The sequence below is a fragment of the Anabrus simplex genome, chromosome 2, assembly GCF_040414725.1.
Source record: "Anabrus simplex isolate iqAnaSimp1 chromosome 2, ASM4041472v1, whole genome shotgun sequence".
Taxonomy (NCBI): domain Eukaryota; kingdom Metazoa; phylum Arthropoda; class Insecta; order Orthoptera; family Tettigoniidae; genus Anabrus; species Anabrus simplex.
In genome coordinates, this window is record NC_090266.1 from 271,343,935 (window position 1) to 271,369,610 (window position 25,676).

General features: G+C 38.5%; 1 protein-coding gene across 1 annotated transcript in view; it reads left to right on the plus strand.

Annotated features, from left to right (window-relative positions):
- The window catches only part of Gcn2 (eukaryotic translation initiation factor 2 alpha kinase Gcn2), a 731,408-nt gene that overhangs the window by 587,318 nt on the left and 118,414 nt on the right, over positions 1-25,676 (plus strand). Inside the window, exons 23-24 of the mRNA XM_067140578.2 lie at positions 3,509-3,743; positions 10,372-10,481. Of these exons, the coding sequence (XP_066996679.1) occupies positions 3,509-3,743; positions 10,372-10,481 (345 nt within the window). The remainder of the gene's footprint in view (positions 1-3,508; positions 3,744-10,371; positions 10,482-25,676) is intronic.

Here is a 25,676-nt window from a genome sequence, read left to right on the forward strand (position 1 = left end):
AGGCCCTTTATGATCTTATGGAAGGAGACAGCAATCCATCAATTTCAAGACTTAAAGGTAGTACGAATAAAATAACTTCAAAGTAACACTTGGTTTTATATTGCTATGTATTTTATGAAGAAGTGCTGGAATATAACGTAGATATTTTAATATTATTATCTCAATTTAATATAATTTTACAATTAACAGGGACAGTCACTGGTAGCACACTGGAGAAAATCCATCATCTACAGGTGGTGGTGGGGGTGGTGGCGGTGGCGGTGGCAGTGATGACTTTCTATTCTGCAAGTGACAGTTCACAGCCAGCTTCTATGCCCATGTCCAGCTTCAGAGACTGTCCTAGAAAAGGAGACAAGAAATATATGGTAACGTTGAAGAAATGGAGGAAACAAAATCGTTGTCTAATCACAAGCTGCAGAGATTAGTTCTTCTAGAGCAACTAACTGTGCTGAGGAAAAAAAAAAAAAAAAAAAAAGGAAAAACTCTTGTGGGAGAAACTGAGCAGAGAAAATATTACAAATGTTGAAAGTGCTGAAAGTGTTACAAATATTAATACCACGTACATTACACTGTGAGTTCAGTAATAACATTCAAGTGTATAATAATGTGGTGTATTTCGCTTTTAGTTTCTTTAGAAGGTGGAGAAGCGATTAAATACTGTTGCAAATTACCAGAGAGGAAAAAAAAAAAAAAAAAGGAAGTTGCAATGATATCTCTCTCTCTCTCTCTCTCTCTCTCTCTGATTTTGCTTACATTTTTGTCAATGTGAGGCACATCATAATCCTGATCATTTAAATATTTAGCTATATTATGTAATGTAGAACAAAGCAAAAAGGTACTTTGAAGCTACTCTTACTTTACTCTGTAGTATAGGAAAGTGTTGTTTTACTGGACCGAAACACCTTTCAATTGTTGCTCTTTCCTCTTTATGGCAGCTCTGGAGTTGCAGGGTTCTGATACAGTGTCATCAGCCAGGGCGCAATTGCATAACCAGCATCAGCGGAGCATTTGCTGTGTTCTCTCCTAGTACTCTGCACACATGAGAATTTCTCCAGATGCAGGAATCGTGTACAGATCCAGGCCAAGAAGCATATATACTTGTAAATTCTTCCTTTGCATTACATGTGGCTTGGACGTTAATGCTGGCAATTCCTTTTCTATTAATATATTCACTGTGCGAGCTGGCCATGCGGTTAGGGGCACGCAGCTGTGAGCTTGCATCCAGGAGATAGTGGGTTCAAATCCCACTGTCGGCAGCCCTGAAGATGGTTTTCCATGGTTTCCCATTTTCACACCAGGTGTCATCACTTAATTAATTAATTAAGGCCACACTCCCAGCCCTTTCCTATCCCATTGTTGCCATAAGACCTATCTGTGTCGGTGCGACGTAAAGTCAATTGTAAAAAAATGTTTTTTAAATATATTCATCTCCGAATCTACCAGGCTTTTTTATTAGTATATGAGTACAATCAAGAGCTCCAATAGCTGCAGGGAATCTGTACTTTCCTTGTTATTCAGCTTTTGCAGCTTCAAGAGCATCGTCAGTAACAAGAAATCGTATCCATTGGTCTGCCTTTGCTAAGATGGTATTCATTACCACTGTGTACATTAGAGATACTGGGCTCTGATCCAACTCCTTCATCTTCTCCTACTCCATGCTGAAATCCTGGATCACCCACATAACACAAGAAGATTCGTATTTTCTCTTTTCTACGCAAAGCTTCCTCACAACTTTCTTCAGAGTCCTCCAGGAAGTGCTGCGCTAACCATTGAACATTCTGCTGCTGAAACCTATAAACCACTTTATAATTAACCACTCATGACTCTATGGATTTTATAAACCTTTCTGTGCTGTGCTGTGCTGTAAACATATACTCTGCCATTTCACGTTTTCACCATATACTTCTTGATCTTGAGTCAGTGGCCGAGTGATGAGGTAACTCCATAATTCACGAGTAGTTACTCCATCATGTGAGAAAAATGTATATTTTTTTCATACCAGTATTGAGCAAATGCTCTGTGATTGAATAGGAAGCGAGCAACTGCTCAATGGCACCACTGGACAGTGGATGACTGGAAATGAGTGCTTTGGAGTGATACCTAGTAGCAATCCAATGGAGGAGTTTGGGTTTGGCGAATGCTCTAAATGTGGGCATGTAGTACCATGTTTTATTCATACCAATGTGAGTAACTGCTCCAAAACTGTGACCAAAGAGCTTTTATTCATATGACTCATTGTGTGTTCGGAGTTAAAAAGGATGGGGTCTGATGGTCGTGCTGCTGCTCATAAGCCAAACATTTCTGTTGTCAGTGCTAAGCGATGCTTGAAGTGGTGCAAAGAGTGACACCACTGGACAGTGGATGACTAGAAATTAGTGATTTGGAGTGATGAATCATGCTATACCGTGTGGCATTCTGACTGAGGGGTTTGGGTTTGGCGAATGCCTGAGGAATGTTACCTACAATCATGTGTAGTGCCAACAGTGAAGTACGGAGGAGGTGGCATTACGGTATAGGGGTGTTTCTTGTGGTTAGGGTGTGATCCCCTTATTGCACTTAAGAAAACTCTAAATGTGGAAGGATATGAACACATTTTAAACCATTGTGTACTGCGTACAGTAGAGGATCAGTTCTTTTTTTTTTTTGCTAGGGGCTTTACGTCGCACCGACACAGATAGGTCTTATGGCGACGATGGGATAGGAAAGGCCTAGGAGTTGGAAGGAAGCGGCCGTGGCCTTAATTAAGGTACAGCCCCAGCATTTGCCTGGTGTGAAAATGGGAAACCACGGAAAACCATTTTCAGGGCTGCCGATAGTGGGATTCGAACCTACTATCTCCCGGATGCAAGCTCACAGCCGCGCACCTCTACACGAGGATCAGTTCAGAGACGATGATTGTATCAGCGTGATAATGTACCATGTCGTAAAGTTGCATCTGTGAGGCAGTGGTTTGTGCACAGTAACATTCCTAAAATAGACTGGCCTGTCCAGAGTCCCAACCAGAACCCATTGGAACACCTTTTGGATGAGTTAGAATATCGACTTCGCTCCAGCCAGACCCCTGCGTCCAACATCATTACCTTGTCTGGTTTTGGCTCTTGAGGAAGAATGGGTTGCCATTCCTCTGCAGACATTCAGGCACCTCATTGAAAGTGTCCCCTGTAGAGTTAAATCTCTCATAAAGGGGAAGGGTGGACCCACCCCATATTAATGTCCAATAATAGGGAACGTGACCTGGGTAGTGTAAGTGCAGTTTCAGATAGGTGCCCATATACTTTTGATCAGGTAGTGTATATTTTACCAAGAAGTAATCCTGTCATCTATTTTTATTGCAGATTTGATGATTTGATGATTAATAATAATAATAATAATAATAATAATAATAATAATAATAATAATAATAATAATAATAATAATAATAATAATACCTATTTCATTATCATCATCACCGTCATCTATGATGTGAATGCAATCCTGTGTTTATCCTTACACAATACTTTTCCTTCAGACAAACTTTGGATATGACAGCAGTAGCTCCCCGTGACGTAAGTCAGGCAGCAGTTGGCATCAGTATCTCCTTGGATAAAATAGTATCAGCACTTCAAGAGGAGGATAATGTGGCACCAAATGTGAACGTGGTTCTTTGTTCCTTGGGGCACCGCCCGATGCTGAGAGAAAAAGCAGGTGTGCTTCGAGATTTGTGGGCAGCTGGCATAAAATGCCAACTTATGGACAATGCACAGGTGAGAGGATTGTTCTTTTTCTCTTCCTTCAGTCTGGGGAGCCTATTGTTGCAAAATTGTTACAATTTAGATAGAGATAGATGAAGAGGGTAGTTCAGTAATGAAGTTCATGAAGTCGATTGGATTTGTAGCTAGGGATATCTTTCAGTATGTAATGTGTGTTGTAATATTTGAGTATGTCTTCTACATTCAGACAAATAAGACCAATAGTTAATTGCAGATTATCAAATTGTTTTAAAAAATAGAATTCATCTTTAGATGTTACCATAACTTGAAAGTTCCATTTCATTTGAAAAAACTATTAGATGTTAACAGACTGAAAAGCAATTTTTTTTTTTTTTACTCATATTAGGCAACCCTGAAGGTTATGACTTATAAACAAACCTACTTGAAATAGTATATTTCTATCTTTTAAGCTCAAATATTTTCGATGAACTGATAGCTTATGCTTATACCTTTTGGATCAATGAGGAAAGCAATTAGAAACTACCTCATTCCTCTAGTACTCCCCCCCTGGACTTTTGGTGAGTGCTGATGATGGAACTGTTAGAAATGAAATCAGTCTTTGAGCTCGGTTCTCAGACAAGTCAAGTCCGGCCGTCCATCTATCCTCACTGATCTGCATTTAGCACTGTTGCCCAGTGGTAGATTCCCTATCAGTTACAATACTTGTTCTTTTTTTAATGGTTTTAAAAATGTTGGAAATTATTCAAACATCTCCCTTGGCAACTAATTCCAATCCCTAATTTCTCTTCCTGTAAATGAATATTTGCCTCAATTTGTTCTGGTGAATTCCACCTTTATTCTCATCTTGTGACCTCTCCTACTATTAAAAACTCTACTTAAGCTTATTCGTATACTAATGTCATTCCACCCCACATCTCCACTGACAGCTCGGAACATACTGCTTAGTCAAGCTGTTTGTCATCTTACTCACAAGTCTTTCCAGCCCAAACTTTGCAACTTTTTCGTAAGACTACTCTTTTGTTGGAAATCACCCCGAAAATATTGCATTGCTTTCCTTTGGATATTTTTCAGTTCTCAAAAGTAATCATGGTGAGGGTCACATATACAAAACCATACTGTAACTGGGTTCTTACCATTATCTTAAACACCATCTCTTTACGTCCTTATTACAACACCTAAATATTGTATGAAGAGATCTGTGTCCTTTACTTAAAATCTTGTTTATTTGTTTACCTCAATGAAGATCTTTCCTTATATTCACCTTTACATTGCTGTCACAGAGAATGACTGCTACTCTGTTGCGCCTGTAATATTACGAACAAGACATACATCTGATTATACCTATGCAGTATTTGCAATGTTGACATCAGAAATCTGAAATTCAAACGAGAATGACCGCTACTGTGTTGCACCCATAAATTTGCGAGCGAGACGTACATCCCATTATGACTATGCAATACTCGCAATGTTGACATCAGATATCATTCAAACTCCATGGGTGTATACAGCCATTACTCTGCAGTAGATGGAAAGTTATGTAATGATTATCCATTGATTCATTCATGAGTTCTTACTACAAATATGGCACTGTTTTATCAGCACAAGCTGGCAGAGATACCCACATCAATTGTGCCATCCGCCAACAAAGAGCGCAATCCTGCCAAATCCGAGGTTATAAGGATTTTATTCTCATTAGAATCGGAAGATAAATGTTCCGATTTCAGTGATTTTGAGCATAATGATGTTAGTAATGACACTGATTATCATGAAAGTGCAGATTTGACCAACGAAAATTTAAAAGAGAGGCGTATCTGTCCGTCGATGTTCCAGTGACAGGGTAATGTGTTTAGTCCAATTATGCAAGATTTTGATGACGCAAAAGTATTATTGCTCTAGACCTGTTACAGAATGAAGCAATGGCTTAGGATAGCTTTGAGTCGTTATTGTCCCTTGCTTTTATGCAGGAAATATCAAATGAAACAAATAAATATTGTGAGTTTATCTTGAAGAAAATGTTGCGGAGTTCAAAATCACGTTTGCAAATGGTGGAAAAACAGTACTCCAAACACTTCCAAAGAAAACAATGCGTTTTGGAACATATAGGCAAACATCTTTTTTTGGAATTACCAGTTTTTGACAACCCTTGATTATGATAAATGTAAGAAATTTATTTCTTTTAATTTTATTTTAATTTTAATGAGGATTTAACTCTAACTTTAACATATTGAGTTGTACTGAATAGGTGGAACAGAAATAAATTTCTTACATTTATCATAAGATTACTTTCAATACAGATTTGCAATGATTTTCATTACTTGTAACCCTTGATTAACTGCTCTGGACCATTATTGATTAAGTGATTTCATGCCAAGATGCATAGGGAGTTTTAAAGCATTTTTAGTGTTTATCTTGAATAATATTTTTTACTGTAAAGTTTAGATATATTTTTACTCAAATTGAGCATCTCTGAAGTTATTGTATTCCATGTAGTTACATATTTGTGATTGAAATTGGACAGATAGGACCTTCTGTAACCACCAGAAACATGTAAGTTGGGCTCTGTCATTATTATTTGGATGTTTGTCTGATTGTTGGCCTTTTATGTTGGACAACCTCGAATTTACTAAACATCTGTATTAATATTATAAAGAGGAATAATTTGTATATTTGTTTGTAACAGATAGACTCAAAAACTACTGAACCGATTTTAAAAATTACTTCACCTATAGAAAGCTACATTGCCAGTGATATTTCCATGTGAGCCACGTCAGTAGTTTGGGAATAGCCTCTGTTTCATCGGCCGAGAGCCCTATAGGTTTTAATATTTCATTATCTGGAGCGCAGTGTTCGCCTCCATTCAGTTTGTGTTCGGGCCGTTTTATTTAACCTGTTCTTTTTTCGCAAAGGCCCTGTAGATTGGGTACTAGATACCCCTGTATTAAGCAATTTCCATTTGTAATTCGTGCTTTGTGAGGCCAGAGATTGTAATAGTTTGATGTAATATTGCCTTGAGCGGGCTGTAAGAAACTGAGAGCCTGTTAGCTCTTTTCAAGATTTTTGTAATAGTAACGAGTGCCTCTGGAAGACTAGATATTGTATTTTGGGAGCAAGTGCTCTTGAATTAAGGGATTTATGCCCTTGAGTAAATGATTCCTTGTTTGAATTAAAGTTGTAAACTGGATCCGGTATCTCTGGAATTGTAACCTAGGGGCTTGTAGCCCAGAATTGTCAAGGTCTGAATCTTGAATTTTCCAATTTATGAAATTGTCATTTTACCTGATGTTTCATTGTTATGAAAAACTGTTAAGTTTGAAGTTCTAAAGGAAATATAACCTTCAGTTCAAGTTTTAAATTAATTTTGATATTGTAGATAGACCCATTTACCCCGGCACCTTCTTTAACCTCTTTCTGCTCCACGGACAATTATTGTTATTATTATTATTATTATTATTATTATTATTATTATTATTATTATTATTATTGTCGTTGTTATTATTATTATTATTATTATTATTATTATTATTATTATTATTATTATTATTATTATTATTATTATAATACTGCCTAATTACAGAAATGGAAACTGCCATTAAATGCTGAAATATTGAAAGCATTATACTGCAATAAAGCAAGCAATATATTAATCTAATAATGTAACTACACTACAATTCTAAACTGCACTTAATAATGAAAATCCACGGCCTGTTTCCAGTCATTACACCAGGTTAGGAATGGAGTGAATGAAGCCCCCATCTAGCAGCGAGAATAGGAATTGTGCCAGCTGCCGAAGCCTGTTGCACTCATCTGGGGCAATGATTAATGAGCGACAGATGAAATTAAATTTTATTGTAGAGTGTTGCTGGAATGAAATATGACAAGAAAAACCGGAGTACCTGGAGAAAAACCTGTCCCGCCTCCGCTTTGTCCAGCACAAATCTCACATGGAGTGACCGGGATTTGAACCACGGAACCCAGCGGTGAGAGGCCGGCGTGCTGCCGCCTGAGCCATGGAGGCTCTCGCACTTAATAATATCCTACTGTAATTAGAACAGGTTAATTGAAAGGATTGAAAGGTAGTTGAAACTAAGTACTTATGTCACAGGTGTAGAATGTGTTGGAAAGTGGAAAGTGTTTATTGAAGACTTTATTTGTAAACGTTCCATAGTAGTAAAGGTTACATTTTGGTAGCAGAACGTACTACAGCAGTTACACTATTTACTACAGCGGTTACAATCAACAAACACTAAACACAGTAAAGGGAGGAAAGTAAGTGCAATTACACAGTACCAACAACCACTACACACTCAGTGAAACATCGGCTGAAACTACGCGGAGCTCTGCCGATAACAACATTTGTAAATATCAGTAGTGCCAACTATATGACAATAAACCAGGAAGGTGGGACGGAGCTGGGAACCAACCGAGGGCATGGATACAGCTAAAGGTTGCAGTTTCAGAAATAATCAACTGTGATCCTTAATTTTCAAAATATTATTTACAAATGGACTTTACAAATAAATTCCGCCATGGGGAAGGTACCGACACATAACGATAGTAAGACACAACCTGCATGATCTGCTGAGACACACCAATTCTTAATATACATTCTTTGACAATAGCTTCCTATAAGGGACTCGGCAATTTTTCTGTGCCTAACTATCCTTGTAACTCACACCACACACTGCACTTCACTAGTTTACAGTGACATACACTTAATTTCACATGGTAATTGTACCGGGAGGTACACCCCAATGCCGCGCATTTAAACCTAGTGCCTTAAAGAACTCCTCTAGTGGAGAAACAGTGAAATTGAAACTAGTCCAACTTATAAATTTACTCAGATGATGTCACCACAGAAATCTAATGTAATTTTGTTATTGTGAAGTTTCCTGAACTGACTGTATTTCTACTTGTTTTGTTTGCCATTCATCAAGAAGTGTGGACTTTCTTCCAGAGATGTCGCTACAAAAAACTATTATCATGCACCCTGGTGTGAACTGAAAGAACTTTTGATTTAAAGAAGTTTTGTATTCATAAGTTTTTTTTTTTTACTAATTGATGTTCATTTATTTTTGGGTTGGCAATATTTATATTTTCTTTCCGCCAGTTTTGAATCCAGCCAATCCCTAATTTCTGTAATTAATTTTCTACCAATCATAGTCTTCTTCCTCGGTTTTCAGTGTAAGTTTTAAATTGACCAATAAATTGAGAGGGTGTGGCTGGTTTATTTGTGAAAGGTCTCGAACTTTCCCCAAGGGTTTATAAACTGCGGATTTTCACGTCTCTTGGCCACTTGATCATCATCTTATTGAGTGTGTGTGTCAAAGCAGGAGGCGGGAGGCCTTTTTCATCAGGCAACAGTACACCGACAAGGTAATGGCCACATAACATCTTTATTTCTTGCTTGCTCCGCAGTTTAACCTGAGGGAAAGGTCTGAATCATCACCTATGTAACCTACTTTTCTGAAAATGTAACTTCTGCCGGCTTATGTAATAACTTCATAAAATCTTTAACTGTAAATCTGGGATAGAGAGTGATGTACCCTCTCAAGCTCCCCTTCATATTGGTTTGAGGTGACTACGTTCTGTAACTGGTTTTCTTCCTTTCCGTAATGTCTTAATTTATTCTTATACGAGTCACCTCAGTAGTTTGGGAATAGCCCCTGTTTCACCGGCCTAGTGCCCTTTAGGTTTTAAGTGTTCATACCTAGGAGCGCAAGCATTCGCCTCCTTTCAGTTTGTGGTCGGGCCATCTATTTAACTGTTATTTCTTTTTACACGAAGGCTCTATAGGTTGGGTACGAGATACCCCTGTTTCAATTTGTAAGTTGGGCCATGGAAGGCCAAAAGGTGTAAGATATTTTTGGTGTTGCCTTGATTAGGCTTGAGAAATGAGAGCACATTAGCTCTTTTTCAAGTGTTGTAAAAGTGCCTCTGGGAGGCCTGATATTGGAATTGCTGGAGCAAGTGCTGCATGTATTAGGGGATTTCTGCCCTTGAGTAAATTGCTTGTCTGTAAAATGGGAGCTGGGAGCTCAAAAATTGTAAAACTAGGGGCTTGTAGCCCGAGAGTGTTAAAGTTCTGAAATCTTGGATTTTTCTAAGTCTTGTACCTAAATGTCATTGTTATCTCACTAAGTGAAAAGTTGTGAAGTTTGTTGTTTTTCAAAAATATAATCTTCAGTTTAAGTTTTAAATTCTTTTCTTGACATTTTAAGTAGACCCATTCATCCTGGCACCTTCTTTCACCTCTGCGTTCCACGGGTAACCCTGTAACAGTAATCATTGCCCATTCTCATCCAGACAGTCAGCCTTCATGGGCTGTAATGGCCATATGAGATTATTATAATTTTTATTAGATTGGGTAAAACCTTCCTGGTGCTGCTATATTATTATTTTTGTGTTAGTGTTCAGGTTTAGGGAAAGTAAGTACTGGATAATGGTGATGATTATTCTTTAATCTCGTGAAAAGGAGCATGGGGCCAAGAAAAATAGTTGTGACCACTATTTATTGTTGACTGATTTTCCTGTGAACATCACTCTCTGTGTGTGCGCGTGCGCACGCGTGTGTGTGTGTGTGTGTGTGTACATTTTTTTATTGTCTATACAGGAGAGAACTCTTCTTTAAAAAAATTTGTTATTTTCATTCATTTCTTTCCAGACTTTAGAAGAAGTCCAACATTACTGTCGTGAGATGTCAGTGACTCATATTGTCATGCTGAAGGACACAGAAGCTGGTGTGCTAAGGGTCCGCAGCTTGGAGAAGGATAGGTACTGATTAATTTTATGCTGTATGACCTTTCCTGCTCTCCCACTGCTTTATCCCCAATCTTGTAATAAGTTAGGGGCTGACGGCTGATCACCCGTCAAATTTTTTCCTTTGACTTGTCTGATTAATTAAATTGTATTTTTATGTTTTTCCTTTCAGGAAGGTTTTGTCTTGTTCTGCTTCTCATGTGTTGATCTATAGCACAGTGTCAGTGGAACTAGCATATTTCTTGACCTTTTTAGACCTTGTTAATAAACATATTCAGATGTTACTTATTTGAACGTGGAGAGATACTGGCAATACACACTTTTTAAAGAAGAATAACGGTCATTTTACTAATAAATATGGGAATTTTCAAGTGATGAAAAGGAAAAATAAATTATTTTTTCTTCCCTTCTGTGGTCCATTTGTTGGTATAGACCTGAATGAGTAAAGATGTTTTGGTATTCTCTGACTTCAGTAGTTGATGATGAACAGCATGATGCAAAAGTAATTCATATAAATCCATAAATATGAGCGTGGAAAAAATATAATAATTTTACAGCAGATCTCCTTTTGAAATATGATTTTGGAAACATGAGTAAAATTCTTGTCTTAAAACTGCTTTCGCTTATAACTTCATCACCACGAATATCAGGTTTTTTCTGTGGCTGTTAGAATCACGTTGGTCATGTTTCTTAAATTTCCAAGACTGTAATATGTTCTATTTGAATTTTTTATTTTATTTTTTAAATTGCATTACGTCACACTGACACAGATAGGTCTTATGGCAATGATGGGACAGGAGAGGGCTAGGTGTGGGAAGGAAGCAGCCATGGCCTTAATTAAGGTACGGCCCCAGCATTTGCCTGGTATAAAAATGGGAAACCACGGAAAACCATCTTCTGGGCTGCCGACAGTGGGACTCAAACCAACTATCTCCCGGAGGCAAGCTCAAAGCTGCGCACTCCTAACTGCACGGTCAACTCGCTTAGTAGCATCTTTTTACCATTAGGCACATCCTCCTCCAAGTCACATGTAAATCCTTCCCAGCTTCTTTCTTTAACTTACTACTTTCATGTGCCTTCTTCTCATTTCCTGATAGTTTTTTTCTGTTTTATCCCTATTTCATACATGCTGTGCTCTCTTCATATTTTTCTCTGCTTCCTTTACCTTCTCATTCCATCATAGGTCTCTTTATCTTTCACTCTTGCAGCTATTCTGCCACAAGCACTCTCTGCACAGTATACAAATGCCTTCTTGAAAATGCCGAATCCACTTCCACACTCTCAACCTCAGTTCTGTGTGTGTTGTTTCAATTTATATTGGAATTTTTCTTTTACTTCCACATCATTTTATGGTTCATGGTGTGGATGACTGTAGTCACATCCTAGTTTGTGAACCATGGGCAACGGCTGAGTGGCCTAGTAAGTGGTCCTGAGAGTCGGGATACCAGTTGCTATGGAATGGGAGTGGGCATCCCGGACATATTCTGAGGCATGGCCTTCCTTGTGCTCAGGCGGCTAGGGCTATACAATCCACCATGGTTCCTAACCCGTTAGAGGAGAGATCCTCACTTGGACTATGTGTAAGGAGGGCAGCATCCTGCTTCATGAATTTACTGAGCTCAGAACATTTTAAGCAAGCCTCGGACCTATGGGAGTAACGGAGCCCCACTCCCAATTGACAGGCGAGGGACTAGTTGGAAACAGCTTGGCAAACGAAATGGAATTCAAAGGGCAGCTATCAATAATAATGGAGCTTATGGAAGAAAGAAAGTAGAGCTGGCGGAGTCAGCAAAGAGGATGCATCTGGATGTGCTAGGAGTAAGTGATATTCGGTTAAGGGGAGATAACGAGGAAGAGGTAGGAGATTATAAATTGTACTTAACGGGTGTTAGAAAGGAAAGGGCAGAGTATGAGGTAAGGCTGTTTATCAAGAAGACCATTGCATGAAACGTAGTTTCTGTTAGGCATGTAAATGAGCGAATGATATGGGTAGATATGACAGTTGGAGGAATTAGGACGAGAATTGTCTCAGTGTATTCACCATGTGAGGGTGCAGATTAGGATGAAGTTGACAAGTTTTATGAAGCATTGAGTGACATCGTAGTCAGTGTCAACAGCAAGAATAGGATAGTGCTAATGGGCGATTTTAGTGCAAGAGTTGGAAATAGAACTAAAGGGTGATTGGTAAATGTGAGAAAGATATGGAAGCTAATGGGAAAGGGAAGCATTTGCAGGACTTTTGTGCTAGTATGTGTTTAGCATAAGGCTATTCACCGCTACACAAGGGAGGCTAGGGGTACCAGATCCATAATAGACTATATCTTAACGGACTTCAAATTCTGAAAGTCTGTTGGAATGTACAAGTTTTCTGTGGATTTTTTGATGATACAGACCACTATCTCATCTGTAGTGAACTAAGTATCTCTCAGCCTATGATAGAGAAAGTCAAATCTGTCTGCAAACGAATAAGGGTAGAAAATCTCCAGGATGAGGAAATTAGACAGAAGTACATGGATATGATGAGTGAGAAATTTTGAACAGTAGACAGTCAGCAGGTTCAGGATATACAAAGAGAATGGGTGGCATACAGGGATGCTGTAGTAGAAACAGCAAGGGAATGCTTAGGAACAACTGAGTGTAATGATGGGAAAAAGTGAACATCTTGGTGGAATGATGAAGTGCGAGCAGCTTGTAAACGTAAAAGGGCCTATCAGAAATGGCTTCAAACAAGGGCCAATGTAGACAGGGAATTGTACGTAGATGAAAGAAACACAGCGGAACAAATAGTTGTTGAGTCCAAGAAGAAGTCGTGGGAAGATTTTGGTAATAACCTGGAAAGGCTAGTTCAAGTAGCAGGGAAACCTTTCTGGACAGTAAAAATGAATCTTAGGAAGGGAGGGAGAAAGGAAATGAACAGTGCTTTGGGTAAAATAGATCCCAGGGAATCACTGGAGAGGTGGAGAGAATATTTTAAACATCTTCTCAACGTAAAAGGAAATCTTCCTAGTGGTGTTGCAAACAACCAAGCTCATGGGGTGGAGGAAAATGATGTTGGTGAAATTATGCCCAAGGAAGTGGAAAGGATGGTAAATAAACTCCATTGTCATAGATCAGGAGGAATAGATTAAATTAGACCTGAAATGACCGAGCTCGGTAGCTGCAGTCTCTTAAGTGCAGCCAGTAGCCAGTAATTGGGAGATAGTGGATTCGAACCCCACTGTCGGCAGCCTTGAAGATGGTTTTACGTGGTTTCCCATTGTCACACCAGGCTGTATCTTAATTAAGGCCATGGCCGCTTACTTCCCATTCCTAGGCCTTTCCTATCCCATCGTCGCCAAAAGACCTATCTGTGTCGGTGCGATGCAAAAAAAAAAAAAAAAAAGAGAGACTATAAATGGTGAAGTATAGTGGGAAGGCAGGGATGAAATGGCTTCATACAGTAGTAAGATTAGCATGGAGTATTGGTAAGGTACCTTAAGATTGGACAAAACCAGTAGTTTGCACCTATCTATAAGCAAAGGAACAAGAAGGATTGCAACAACTATCGAGGTATCTCATTGATTAGTATACCAGGCAAAGTATTCTCTGGCATCTTGGAAGGGAGGGTGCGATTAGTGGTTGAGAGGAAGTTGGATGAAATCCAATGTGGTTTCAGACCACAGAGGATCATATTTTCAGTATGCGCCAGGTAAGTGAAAAATGCTACGAGAGGAATAGACAGCTGTGTTATGTTTCGTAGATCTGGAGAAAGCTTTTGACAGGGTACCGAGGGAAAATGTGGTCGCCATACTGCGGGACTATGGAATTAAAGGTAGATTATTAAAATCAATCAAAGGCATTTATTTTGACAATTGGGCTTCAATGAGAATTGATGGTAGAATGAGTTCTTGGTTCAGGGTACTTACAGGGGTTAGACAAGGCTGTAATCCTTCACCTTTGCTGTTCGTAGTTTACATGGATCATCTGCTGAAAGATATAAAGTGGCAGGGAGGGATTCAGTTAGGTGGAAATGTAAGCAGTCTGGCCTATTCTGATGACTTGGTCTTAATGGCAGATTATGTCGAAAGCCTGCAGTCTAATATCTTGGAACTTGAAAATAGGTGCATTGAGCATGGTATGAAAATTAGCTTTTCAAAGACTAAATTGATGTCAGTAGGTAAGAAATTAAACAGAATTGAATATCAGATTGGTGATACAAAGCTGGAACAGGTAGATAATTTCAAGTACCGTATTTAGGTTGTGTGTTCTCCTAGGATGGTAATATAGTAAGTGAGATTGAATCAAGGTGTAGTGAAGTTAATGCAGTGAGCTCGCAGCTGTGTTCAACAGTATTCTGTAAGAAGGTAGTCAGCTCCCGGACGAAACTATCTTTACATCGGTCTGTTTTCAGACCAACTTTGCTTTACGGGAGCGAAAGCTGGGTGGATTCAGGATATCTTATTCATAAGTCAGAGGATATCTTATTCATAAGTTAGAAGTAACAGACATGAAAGTAGCAAGAATTATTGCTGTTACAAACGGGTGGGAACATTGGCAGTAGGGTACTCAGAATGAGAAGATAAAGGCTAAATTAGGAATGAATCAATGGATGAAGCTGTGGGCATAAACCAGCTTCGGTGGTGAGGTCATGTGAGGTTAATTGAGTAGGAGAGGGTACCTAGGAGAATAATGGACTCTGTTATAGAGGGTAAGGGAAGTAGAGGGAGACAAGGACGACGATGGTTAGACTCAGTTTCTAAGGATTTAAGGCAATGCATCTTTGAAAATCCTAAAATCTACAGTTTTCATCCTGTCACCTTAGAATTTTGATCATTTAATGTCAGTATCAGCATGATACAACGTACAAAGTTTCAAGTTTCTATCAATAACAGTTTTTGAGATATTCATAAATTTATCAATATTTTTAACAATTTTCGATGTATTTATAAAATGCTCCTCATGCCAAACGGCTGAACAGATCTGGCGTAAAATTTAATCTTGGTTTTAAAATACCAATATAAAAGAAGTGATATGTGGGTTTTGACAAATTTTAATTACACTGAAAGGAACAAATTATTTCACATAGGCTTAACTTTTTAAATACATTTTATGATGATCATGATGAGAAAAAACTAGATTGCCACTGAACTATTCCATGTATTTTAAAATTTGCACTTCAATTTGTTGTTATGTTGTATCTGAAACTATCCTAAAAGCATCAAGTAGATTGTTTGAAAATTGTGGCATGAGGAGCATTTTGAATCTTGAAATGTGCTGGAAAACAAATTCTGAGGAAAAAGAGATTTAAATTTTAGAGATGAACAATAGTCCAGTACTTGAATCTAGTTGACTTAAAACTCCCCAGCACCATATGCTGGACCCTCTACTGCCTTCTTCCTGGCCTCACTAGCAGTTTTGAGAGTTTTAGTTTCCTTCGGGCTGTTTTGAACCCTTGTCACCCAGACACTCCACTGTGGTCAATTCTACGCTTGTCCCTCATTACACTAATTTTCTGTCCTGAGCTGCTAACTTTAACACCCCTAACACTAGCTTTTAGTTTCTCACTTGCTTCACAACCCATGTTGAATTCAGCAATTGCTGATGTTACAGCGATCTCCAGTTCTTTATTTGACATAAACACTTCCTTCGGACACTTAGCGCAAATTACATTATGCATTCCCGGGCACAATATTTGGTGTGGGGATTTTAACTTCCCCTACTTGATCTTGTAAACTAGTACTTACATTCTTATTCCTGTTAGAAATGGCATTGTTTCACTTTATCCAACACTTTACTAGCTCGTTTCTTCCGGCGACGACAAGTCTCAATTCTTCTACCCATTATGTACACTGATAATAACACAACCTCAAAAATCCCAACCTCAAAAACTAAGCTGCTTGCACTAAGTAGATACTGTTATTGTTTATGGATCATTTATAATACACTTATTACAAATGTAACATTTAAGAAATTACAGAAAAGCAGAGTAGGCCTAAAACGCGAATGATAAACACAAAACATGAGATCACAACTCTTTGTTTACATTGAACACATGGACAAGCTCCATCACTGAAATAAGCACCAATTCCACTCGATATATCGATAATCCATCAGAATAGCCAACATAAAGACCCACAGCATCAAAATTTCTTACATTAAATCCGCAAGCTCAATTCAAAATCTTCGAAAAACGAAAGATATTCATGAGAATAGTGACGTTGGGCGGCAACGCCCACTTGCGCCGGGTCATTTAAATGGCCGCTAAGGGCTTTAAATGGCTGATATTTAAATAAAACAAAGCTCAAAAAGAAAGTACAAGGTATAAACATTCTGAGAACGTAAAAAACTAAAAATGGATTTTTTTCATAATTTTCACCAAATTTCACCGATACATTGCCTTAAAGAAAAGAGGTATAGAACTAAATGAAGCCACAGCACTAGTTGCAAATAGAGGATTGTGGCGATGTTTAGTAAATTCACAAAGGCTTGCAGACTGAACATTGAAAGGCATAATGGTCTATAATGATAATGTATTTATATATGTATTCCATATCTTTTAATTTCCATACTTTTATTTTTTTTTTTCTGTTGTATTTCATTTTCAATATTTTTACTATCACTACCCTATGGTTTCCTTCAAAGGCTATTTCTAGTAAGGTTGTTGCATTTAACAACTGTGGACAATTTGCTCTTTCCACCAAGAAGTAATCAATTACTGTCTTTGTCGTTCTGTCTCCCTTTCCTTATTTTGTAATATTTCTACTATTCTTCTTCCTGAACCACTAGTAAAATCAACTCGTGTCCTCATACTTAGGTAGTGCAGCTCTTTTCTGTTACACCTGCAATGGAGGTGAGATGCATGTACTATTTCAACCACATACCAACCTTCCCATCATTCTTAAATTTTTGGCAGTACCGGGAATCAAATCCGGGCCACCGAAGACGGCAGCTAATAACACTGACCGTTACGCTATGGAGTATTGCCAACACTTAACCAATTTCTCACACAAAAATCTACTACATTCTCTCTTTTATTCCTCTGTCTGTATATAGAATGTCCAATTAGTTTCTCCATTCCTTTCGTCACATCCCACTATTTCATTGAAGTCTCCCATGACAGTCACTTCCACTTCCTTTATTTCTCCCTGCAGTGTCTCCAGGGATTTGTCCATATCTTCTTCTTTGCATCCAGTCAGGGATGCATACACTTTGAAATCCTTTACTCCATTCTTTGCCCTTAACTACATTTTATTTTTCATTTGTTTGACAGCACTTAACTTGCATATTCTGTCTCCTCACACTCTATTTCTATCATCTCATCTACACTCCTGCTCTACTCTGCAATTGAGATTGTATCCATTCCTCAACTTCATCTTTCCTTTTCCTCTCCACTTAATGATAGCTGTATTCTCCTTCTCAATGAAATCCATAACCTCTTCTGACTTCCCAGTCAGTGACATGAGGTTGAATATTGTGACCTTCATAATGTTCTCTACTGGTTGCCCACTTCTCTCAGTTTCCCCAGCATAAAAATTGTGCATTGTTTCTGGGGAATGCGCTACACTTTTCTGACGCTGTTTTAAAATGCCACTTTCATTTTAGGCTGTTATTACGATGGGGTTACCACTCCCAAAGGAATTTGAGCTACTGCCAGCAGCTGATCAGGTCGCTCCTTACATGCAATACAAACGCCCTTTGCAGCTGCCCCTAACCTGAGGTCAGACGCTACTCGATGGGTTCCTCTGTCATTTCCTATATGGAGGGGACCATCACCCCACGTAAGGAAACTTATCTGCCCAAAGCTGTTGGTCACGAGAGGGGATTAAGTAATATACCACTGCCTGACACTTGGCGTTGAGATGCTGGCTGTATGGTCTGCTCATTACTGTAGCAGAGTAACTAGTCAGTCTACATCATTAATTAATTTCTGAGAAATAGAACACAAATTAAAGACAATTATTTTTAAAATTCTCCCTTAAAATTTGGGTTATTCATGGATTATTCACATATGTATGATAATAGATACTCCATGATATAGGATGACAGTGATGGAACAGGGTAGAAATGGTTCCAGTAACTTGAAAACCAATGCTTCTAGCTATGATACCGATTCCATGTCTGCATGTGTCACTGTATGTGAGAGCAATTGAGAACCAGGTGTAGCTGAATGACTGAGGGTATGAAATGAGGTAGTTGTTGGTTCCTTTGGTTCCAGTGTTCCTATGAATAAAAATAAAATAGTGTTGAGTTAATGTGGAAAAGAAATTGCTACATATAATAATAAAGCACAGTAATAAGAATTGATAAATCAGACTAGTACAGTACTACGTACATCAATCTTTGATAGCCAAGCATCATGCATAGGCAGATATTTAAAATATAGGTATACTGTATCATATAACGGTGGTCATGATTGGTAAGGCAAAAAGACTATGTTTTGTGTAATGGGGAAACTTGTCTAATTCGGTTTGGCCATGCACTGCATGAACCTGCACAGAGCTTTGCTGGGGAAGAGCTGTTCATCAGCTGTGACATTTGCTCCTTGTTTATAGTATGCATAACAATTTTCATTAAATCTGTTCCAAATAGCAAACGCCAAAGCAAATTTATCTATCTGCAAATGAGTGGATCTAGTTTTACAGAGATCAATGCGCAAATACCATGATTTTTCTTTGAACCTCTTTCTTGCCATAGTGTTACTGAAATTGGGGATAACCCATAAAGATGACCACATATGATCTACAGCAAAATTAGTAAGTTTATAAGCTTCACAGGCATATAATAAATCAATAACGTCTTCTAAGTCATCCACTGAAGTAGTACAATTGTTATCCATTGTCTGTCTACGAGCTTCAATCTCTGTGCACATCCTTATATGCTTCAATATGAATGTGTCAATGAATAAATGCCAGGAACTAACCTCGCTGTTAGTCTCTACGTTATGCTTAGCATTAGAAGGAGGCCCTGCTGCCTCTTTCAGTACATTCTGTGCTGCCATCCTTCCAGGAGGGTTCCCACTACTGTCCATAACAGTCCAAATAGTTGTTCAATCCTTACTACATAACTGATCCCCTGGTGCAAATGAAGCATATATAGGCTGTTAGTACGATGGGGTCGCCACTCCCAGAGTGATATATTAATGACTGATAGATGCTATGAAATGAGAATGGAGTGTGTCGCTGGAATGAAAGATGACAGGGAAAACCGGAGTACCTGGAGAAAAAACAGGTATTTATAAATAGGGATAAATACCCAGGCAAATGCTGGGGCTGTTCCGTAATTAAGGCCACAGTCGCTTCCTTCCCACTTCTAGCCCTTTCCTATCCCATTGTCACCATAAGACCTATCTGAGTCAGTGCTATGTAAAGCAGATTGTAAAAAAGTCCTCACCAGTGTGGTAATATGTCAGATAGTGATAGTGATTCGGCTAATGAAAATATGCACACAGTGGACCTTGTATCTACAATAGATGCAGTTACTCCTTCAACTAGCTGTGATCACTCTTGCAGCAGAGGACAACCAGCGGGCAACAAGTCTGAAGAGGAAAGGGATGAAGTAGGAGAGATCATGAACAAAATTTGCCGTGTGGTTAGGGGCACACAGATGTGGGCTTGCATCCAGGAGATAGTGTGCTCGAACCCCACTGTCGGCAGCCCTGAAGATGGTTATCCGTGTTTTCTCATTTTCACACCAGGCAAATGCTCATTACCTTAATTAAGGCCAGGGCTGCTTCCTTCCCACTCCTACTCTTTTCCTATCCCATCGTCGCCATAGGACCTATGTGTGTCAGTGCGACGTAAAGCCAATTGCAAAATAAAAAAATAAAAATCTTCCTCAAGCTACAATTCGCCACATTTTACTTCCCTAGTACATGACTTTCAAGGATAATAATGATGCTATTGGCTTTTCGTCCCACTAACTATTTTTTATGATTTTCAGGGGACAAATAAAGAAAATCAGAGGGTCTCTCATATAAACCCAGACCGAACTCACCGTGTTTGAACTATGTGCTACAGCAGTTTCCTGAGCCGAATTTACGTCATGCGCGGCCGCTCTGCTTTAAGCGTGTATACAATCATAAATGAAATCCTAGTGATATAAAATATACAGGTATTTATATGAAAATGAAAACCTACAACCTGTTTTCCAGTCATTGACCGGGTCAGGGATGTAATGAATGAAGCATATATAGGCTGTTAGTACGATGGGGTTGCCACTCGCAAAGTGATATATTAATGACTGATAGATGCTATGAAATGAGAATGGAGAGTGTTGCTGGAATGAAAGATGACAGGGAAAACCGGAGTATCTGGAGAAAAAACAGGTATTTATAAATCGGGGTAAATACCCAGGGTATATACTCGGGTAAATACCCAATTTGGGTAAATATCCGGGTATTTTAGATTTTTTATTAAAAATCCTGTGACCGGGGAAGTTGGCCATGCGGTTAGGAGCGTGCAGCTGTGAGCTCGCATCCGGGAGATAGTGCGTTCGAACCCCACTGTTGGCAGCCCTGAAGATGGTTTTCCGTGGTTTCCCGTGGTTTCCCATTTTCACTCCAGGCAAATGGTGGGGCTGTATCTTAATTAAGCCCACGGCCGCTTCCTCCCCATTCCTAGGCCTTTCCTATCCCATAGTTGCCATTAGACCTATCTGTGCTGGTGCGATGTGAAGCAACTAGCAAACAAAAAAAAAAAAAAACAAAAAAAAAAAAACAAAAAAAAAAAGGAATCCTGTATCGTGGTAAGTTGAACTTAAAAAAGGGTACCGGTATGCAAACTATTCTACATTAACTATTCTGCATTAACCTTTTAGAAATGTAACAACATTAGATAGTTAATAAAATTAAATTTAGTTAGAATTGGGACTTAAAAACAGAATTAGAATTGGGAATTAGATCAGGAGATATTCAATAGATATAACCTGAAAAGCTCAGAATTGAACTAGGCCTTTTGCAAACATTGAGATAAAAGTTGGAGGAAATTTATCCAGAGAATTGGCCAAGTTCTACAGAAGGTGTAATATACAGTTTTCAACACACTGTATATGTTTTTCAGAACAGTTTGTAATATCATTCATATATAAAACAAATAATCAAATAACCAAAAAGACTAGTAAATAGAAAATTAACAGTTACACTAAAAAAGTTCTAAAAAAAATAGAGGCCTTACTTAATTTAGGTTTAATGAAGCTTAGCAAATGTATTAGGCTATTCATAATCATACATAATGAATCTCTAGGCCTAGGCCTATATTCCAATTTACAATGAAAAATATCAGTTGAGTAGTACAAGTACAACTTATGTGTTTTCATCACGCTCAGAGATGTACTCTTCGCCTGAGAGCGAAATGTGGCCGTCATCGCTGTCCTCGCTATCGTCGCTACAGGAAACTTGCATTTGATCATTATTGGTGTTTTCAGCTTCTTTTTTGCTGCACCTACCTTGTTTCCTTGGACTCTTTTCTTTTCTTGGTTTTGGAGTTTTGTTTAGCATATTCCAGTTGTGTGACAAGTAAGCTATCTGTCAGCCCTTTTAGTTGTAAGTCGGTTTCTTTTCTTACAGTGGATCTAGCTGAATGTGCTAAACGTTCTTTCAATAGCAGCAGATATTACTGGAGCATCTAAAATTCTCACACCAACATCAGCTAGCACACATGTTCCTTTCAAGCCCCTCCACCATAACATAGGGCTAATTGCTTTCTCTTTTTCAGTATCTTTTAATCCTTCCCAAAGAAAAGGCCGCTGCCACAGCCTTCTTTGTCTCTGTAGTCTGCAATGTTTTGCCGAAGTTCAACTACTTTTGTTCCCATGCTACTGCCGACTTCACAGACAAACTCAATAGCCTCAAACAGTTCAACAGGTTTCAATTTGCAACCTTGAGATGAAGGGTTCAATAAGTCTGCAGCCAGATGAATTTGGCCAACACCAAATTTTTACACGTTTCTCCAGTTTGGCTAGCACAGTTTTCTCTTCAGATTTTTGAAGAGGGGATTCTGGAATTTCTTGCTTGAGAGTGTTGTGTAGTTTGTGAAACTTTGTGAAAACATTGTGGATTATGGGGGTGTTGGACTCAAGGGCAGTAATAAGTTCAATGATTGGATCAATAATGTTCAACAGCTTTTGAACTCGAACCCAAAACACTCCATCATCAAGTAGCTGCCTTTTCATTTCTGGTGTGATTTCAGCTTCCTCACTAACAGCAAGCTTTTGAAGCACAGATTTATTTGCTAGTAAACTTTGTAAACAAAACAAGTTGCTTCCCCACCTAGTCTGCCCTGGAAGTTTCAAAGATATTCTGTCTTCAAACTTTTTGTCCAATTGAAGTCGGTCAAATAATGCTTTCAGGTTGTGGCTATTCTTGATACTTTTCACTATGCTAATAACAGTTGCCATGAAAGATTTCACAATGTTACATTTTAAAATATCTTTGCAAAGAAGATGCAAGATGGTATGATTGACAGATATTTCTCCTTAACCAAGGCCAAAGCAGCTCTCATGTTGGAAGCAATTACTACCAGAAACTTCTCAGAACCATATCTTTCAATTACATTGATCATCAACTCAGCTAAGTAAGGTGTATTGTGTCTGTTTTCCTTTGTTGCTACCAACTCCACAAAAAGCAGTTCTGGTTTTTAGATGACAAAGTTTACTATTGACTCATTTCTGATATTACTCCAACCATCACACTGTAAATGTAAGTGTTTCGAGTCATTGAGCTGGCTTGCGACTTCATTTTGCATTTCTGCATACTGAGCTTTGAGATATGAAGAAGTTAGACGATACCTGGATGGTAGTTTTTAAGATGGACAAAGTTTTTTCAAGAATTCTAACCACAGTGGATGTTCAGCCATAGATAATAGAGCTCCACTTATGAAGACTGCTTTCGCCAAACTTTGGTTGAGGCTTGTCAAAAAAAAAAAAAATAATAATAATAAAAAAATAAAAAAAATAGGCATGCCATATTGTTATTATAGCCTACAACAAAACAAGTGTTCTTGAGTAAACAATCCCTTTACAAGACTAGTTACTATTTACTTTCTGATATAAAAAAAGAAGCAAAAACAGCAAAATTAGGTGCCCCAAATGTTTATCGACATGTCCGAAGCTCTGATAAGGAAGTTATTGTCCATGAGCCTTTATCGCTGAACTGTCCAGCGCTAAACTGCTACAACATTGTGTAGCGCTCACAGAAGCAACTGCCTTCACAGGCAGTTAGCATCGTTTGCAACACCTAATTTTGCTATTTTTGGTTATATTTTCATTACAGAAAGTAAATATAAAAGTATGAAAAAATTGAAGGTGATACAGTAATTGTAAACAGTTATCCAAATTTATTACCTAGGCACATTGATTATGTTCAAGAAGATACTGCCGTTAAATGGGTACTGGTCACTGGACCTAATGTTTATACTGTAACTGAACTGCAGTATATAGTATAAACAAGAAAACTTATTTTACTTACATTTAATTGACTGTCCATGTGATCCAAAAAGATCAATAAGTCTCCTCCGCTGGTGCTTGATCATGGTCGAGGTCAACTAGAGGTGGAATGGTCACTCCCTCCAGATAGGCTACTCACATTGCCAGGGGATGTTAAATCAAAAATTTGGCTGCTACAGTAGAGTCTCGCTCAACCGACCTTCGCTTATCCGACACTCCGTGTTATCCGACACTGGTAGGCTTAATTTGAACTTTAGATGGATGCAATTCTGGGACACGGGGTGTGGAAGGTGCGACTGTGGGACAAGCACTGGCAGCCATGCGGTAGGATTGTTCAATGTAGTATTGGTTGGGTGCGGATGTTATAGTTTTCATATCCTCTGTGAGTATGGCGAGTAAACATAAGAAAGTGATTGTTTCTGTGGAAGACAAGTAGAGTGGGTTAAAAAGACTGGACAAACGGGAAACTCTCCAAAATATCGCTTCAGATTATGGTGTTGGACGTGTTACAGTGGGAGACTGGAAACATACGAGGGATTAAATTGAAAAGTGGTGCTCTACCAGAGCAACAAGTGATGCACTGAAAATTATAAAAAAAACAATGGAAAATGTGAGTACGAAAAAGTAAGTGAAGCACTATTTCTTTGGTTCACTAAAAACCGGGCCCCATTCTGCAAGAAATGGCGGTGTATATCCAGAAGGGGTTTAGTAAAGGGACCCTAATTTTACTGCCAGTGCTGGGTGGCTTGATCTGTAGAAAAAAACGGTACGGCATTGGGCAGTTTAATATCTGTGGAGAAAAATTGTCAGCTAAATCCGATGATGTTGTGAAATTTAAAAGACAATTTCAAGAAATAATTCTTGCTGAAGGATTATCCGGTGATCAGATTTTTAATTGTGATGAATCTGGGCTGAATATCAAGACATCAAAACTCTTGCAGCCCAAGCCAAGACGTCTGCACCAGGCTACAGGCGTAGTAAGAAAAGAGTACTGCATCTACTGTACAACTGAATTAATAAGTCAATAAATAGAGTCCCGTAAAACATAGTACGTAATACAGTATAGCCTTCCTGATTGTTTTAGTTCATTTTCAAAGTTATTCTGTATTATCCGACTTTTTCGGTGATCCGACGTACTCCGGGTCCCGTTTAAGTCGGATAATCGAGACTCTACTGTACTTGAACTCGGCCCTGGATTTGATTCTTCTGGTTCAAAAGACACATCTGCTTCCAATTCCTCTTGCTGTTGGAGATATTCAGGTGTTTTCTTTGTGCTAGATTTATGAATGGAATGGCCTACTTTTGTATTTACAGTGTTTGGCTGAATAAGAATTTTCTTCATTTCTTCAGGATATTTAAAGCATTTTCTGATATGATTGGTCATTTTATTAACATTAGCATGTTTGTATACAGCATTACAATACTTGCAGACAACATCGCCTTTGTTACCGTCTTTAAATAACTGTCAAGCTGGACCCCCTTTTTTTTTTTTTTTTGCCCAAGTGTTTTGACATATAACATCAACTTAAGCTAAAGATCTCTTCATACAAGTTCAGATAAAAGACTGAAATGAAAAATCTGTTGCCACTATAAACTAAAAACTCCACTACACTGAAAAAGTTAGGTTAAGTAGAGTAGGCATCAAACAAAGAATAGTAAATGGGAGGGAAGTTCAGTGTCAGTTTGAATTCTGGGTAGTCGCTTAAGTGCGGCCAGTATCCAGTATTCGGGAGATAGTAGGTTCGAACCCCACTGTCGGCAGCTCTGAAAATGGTTTTCCGTGGTTTCCCA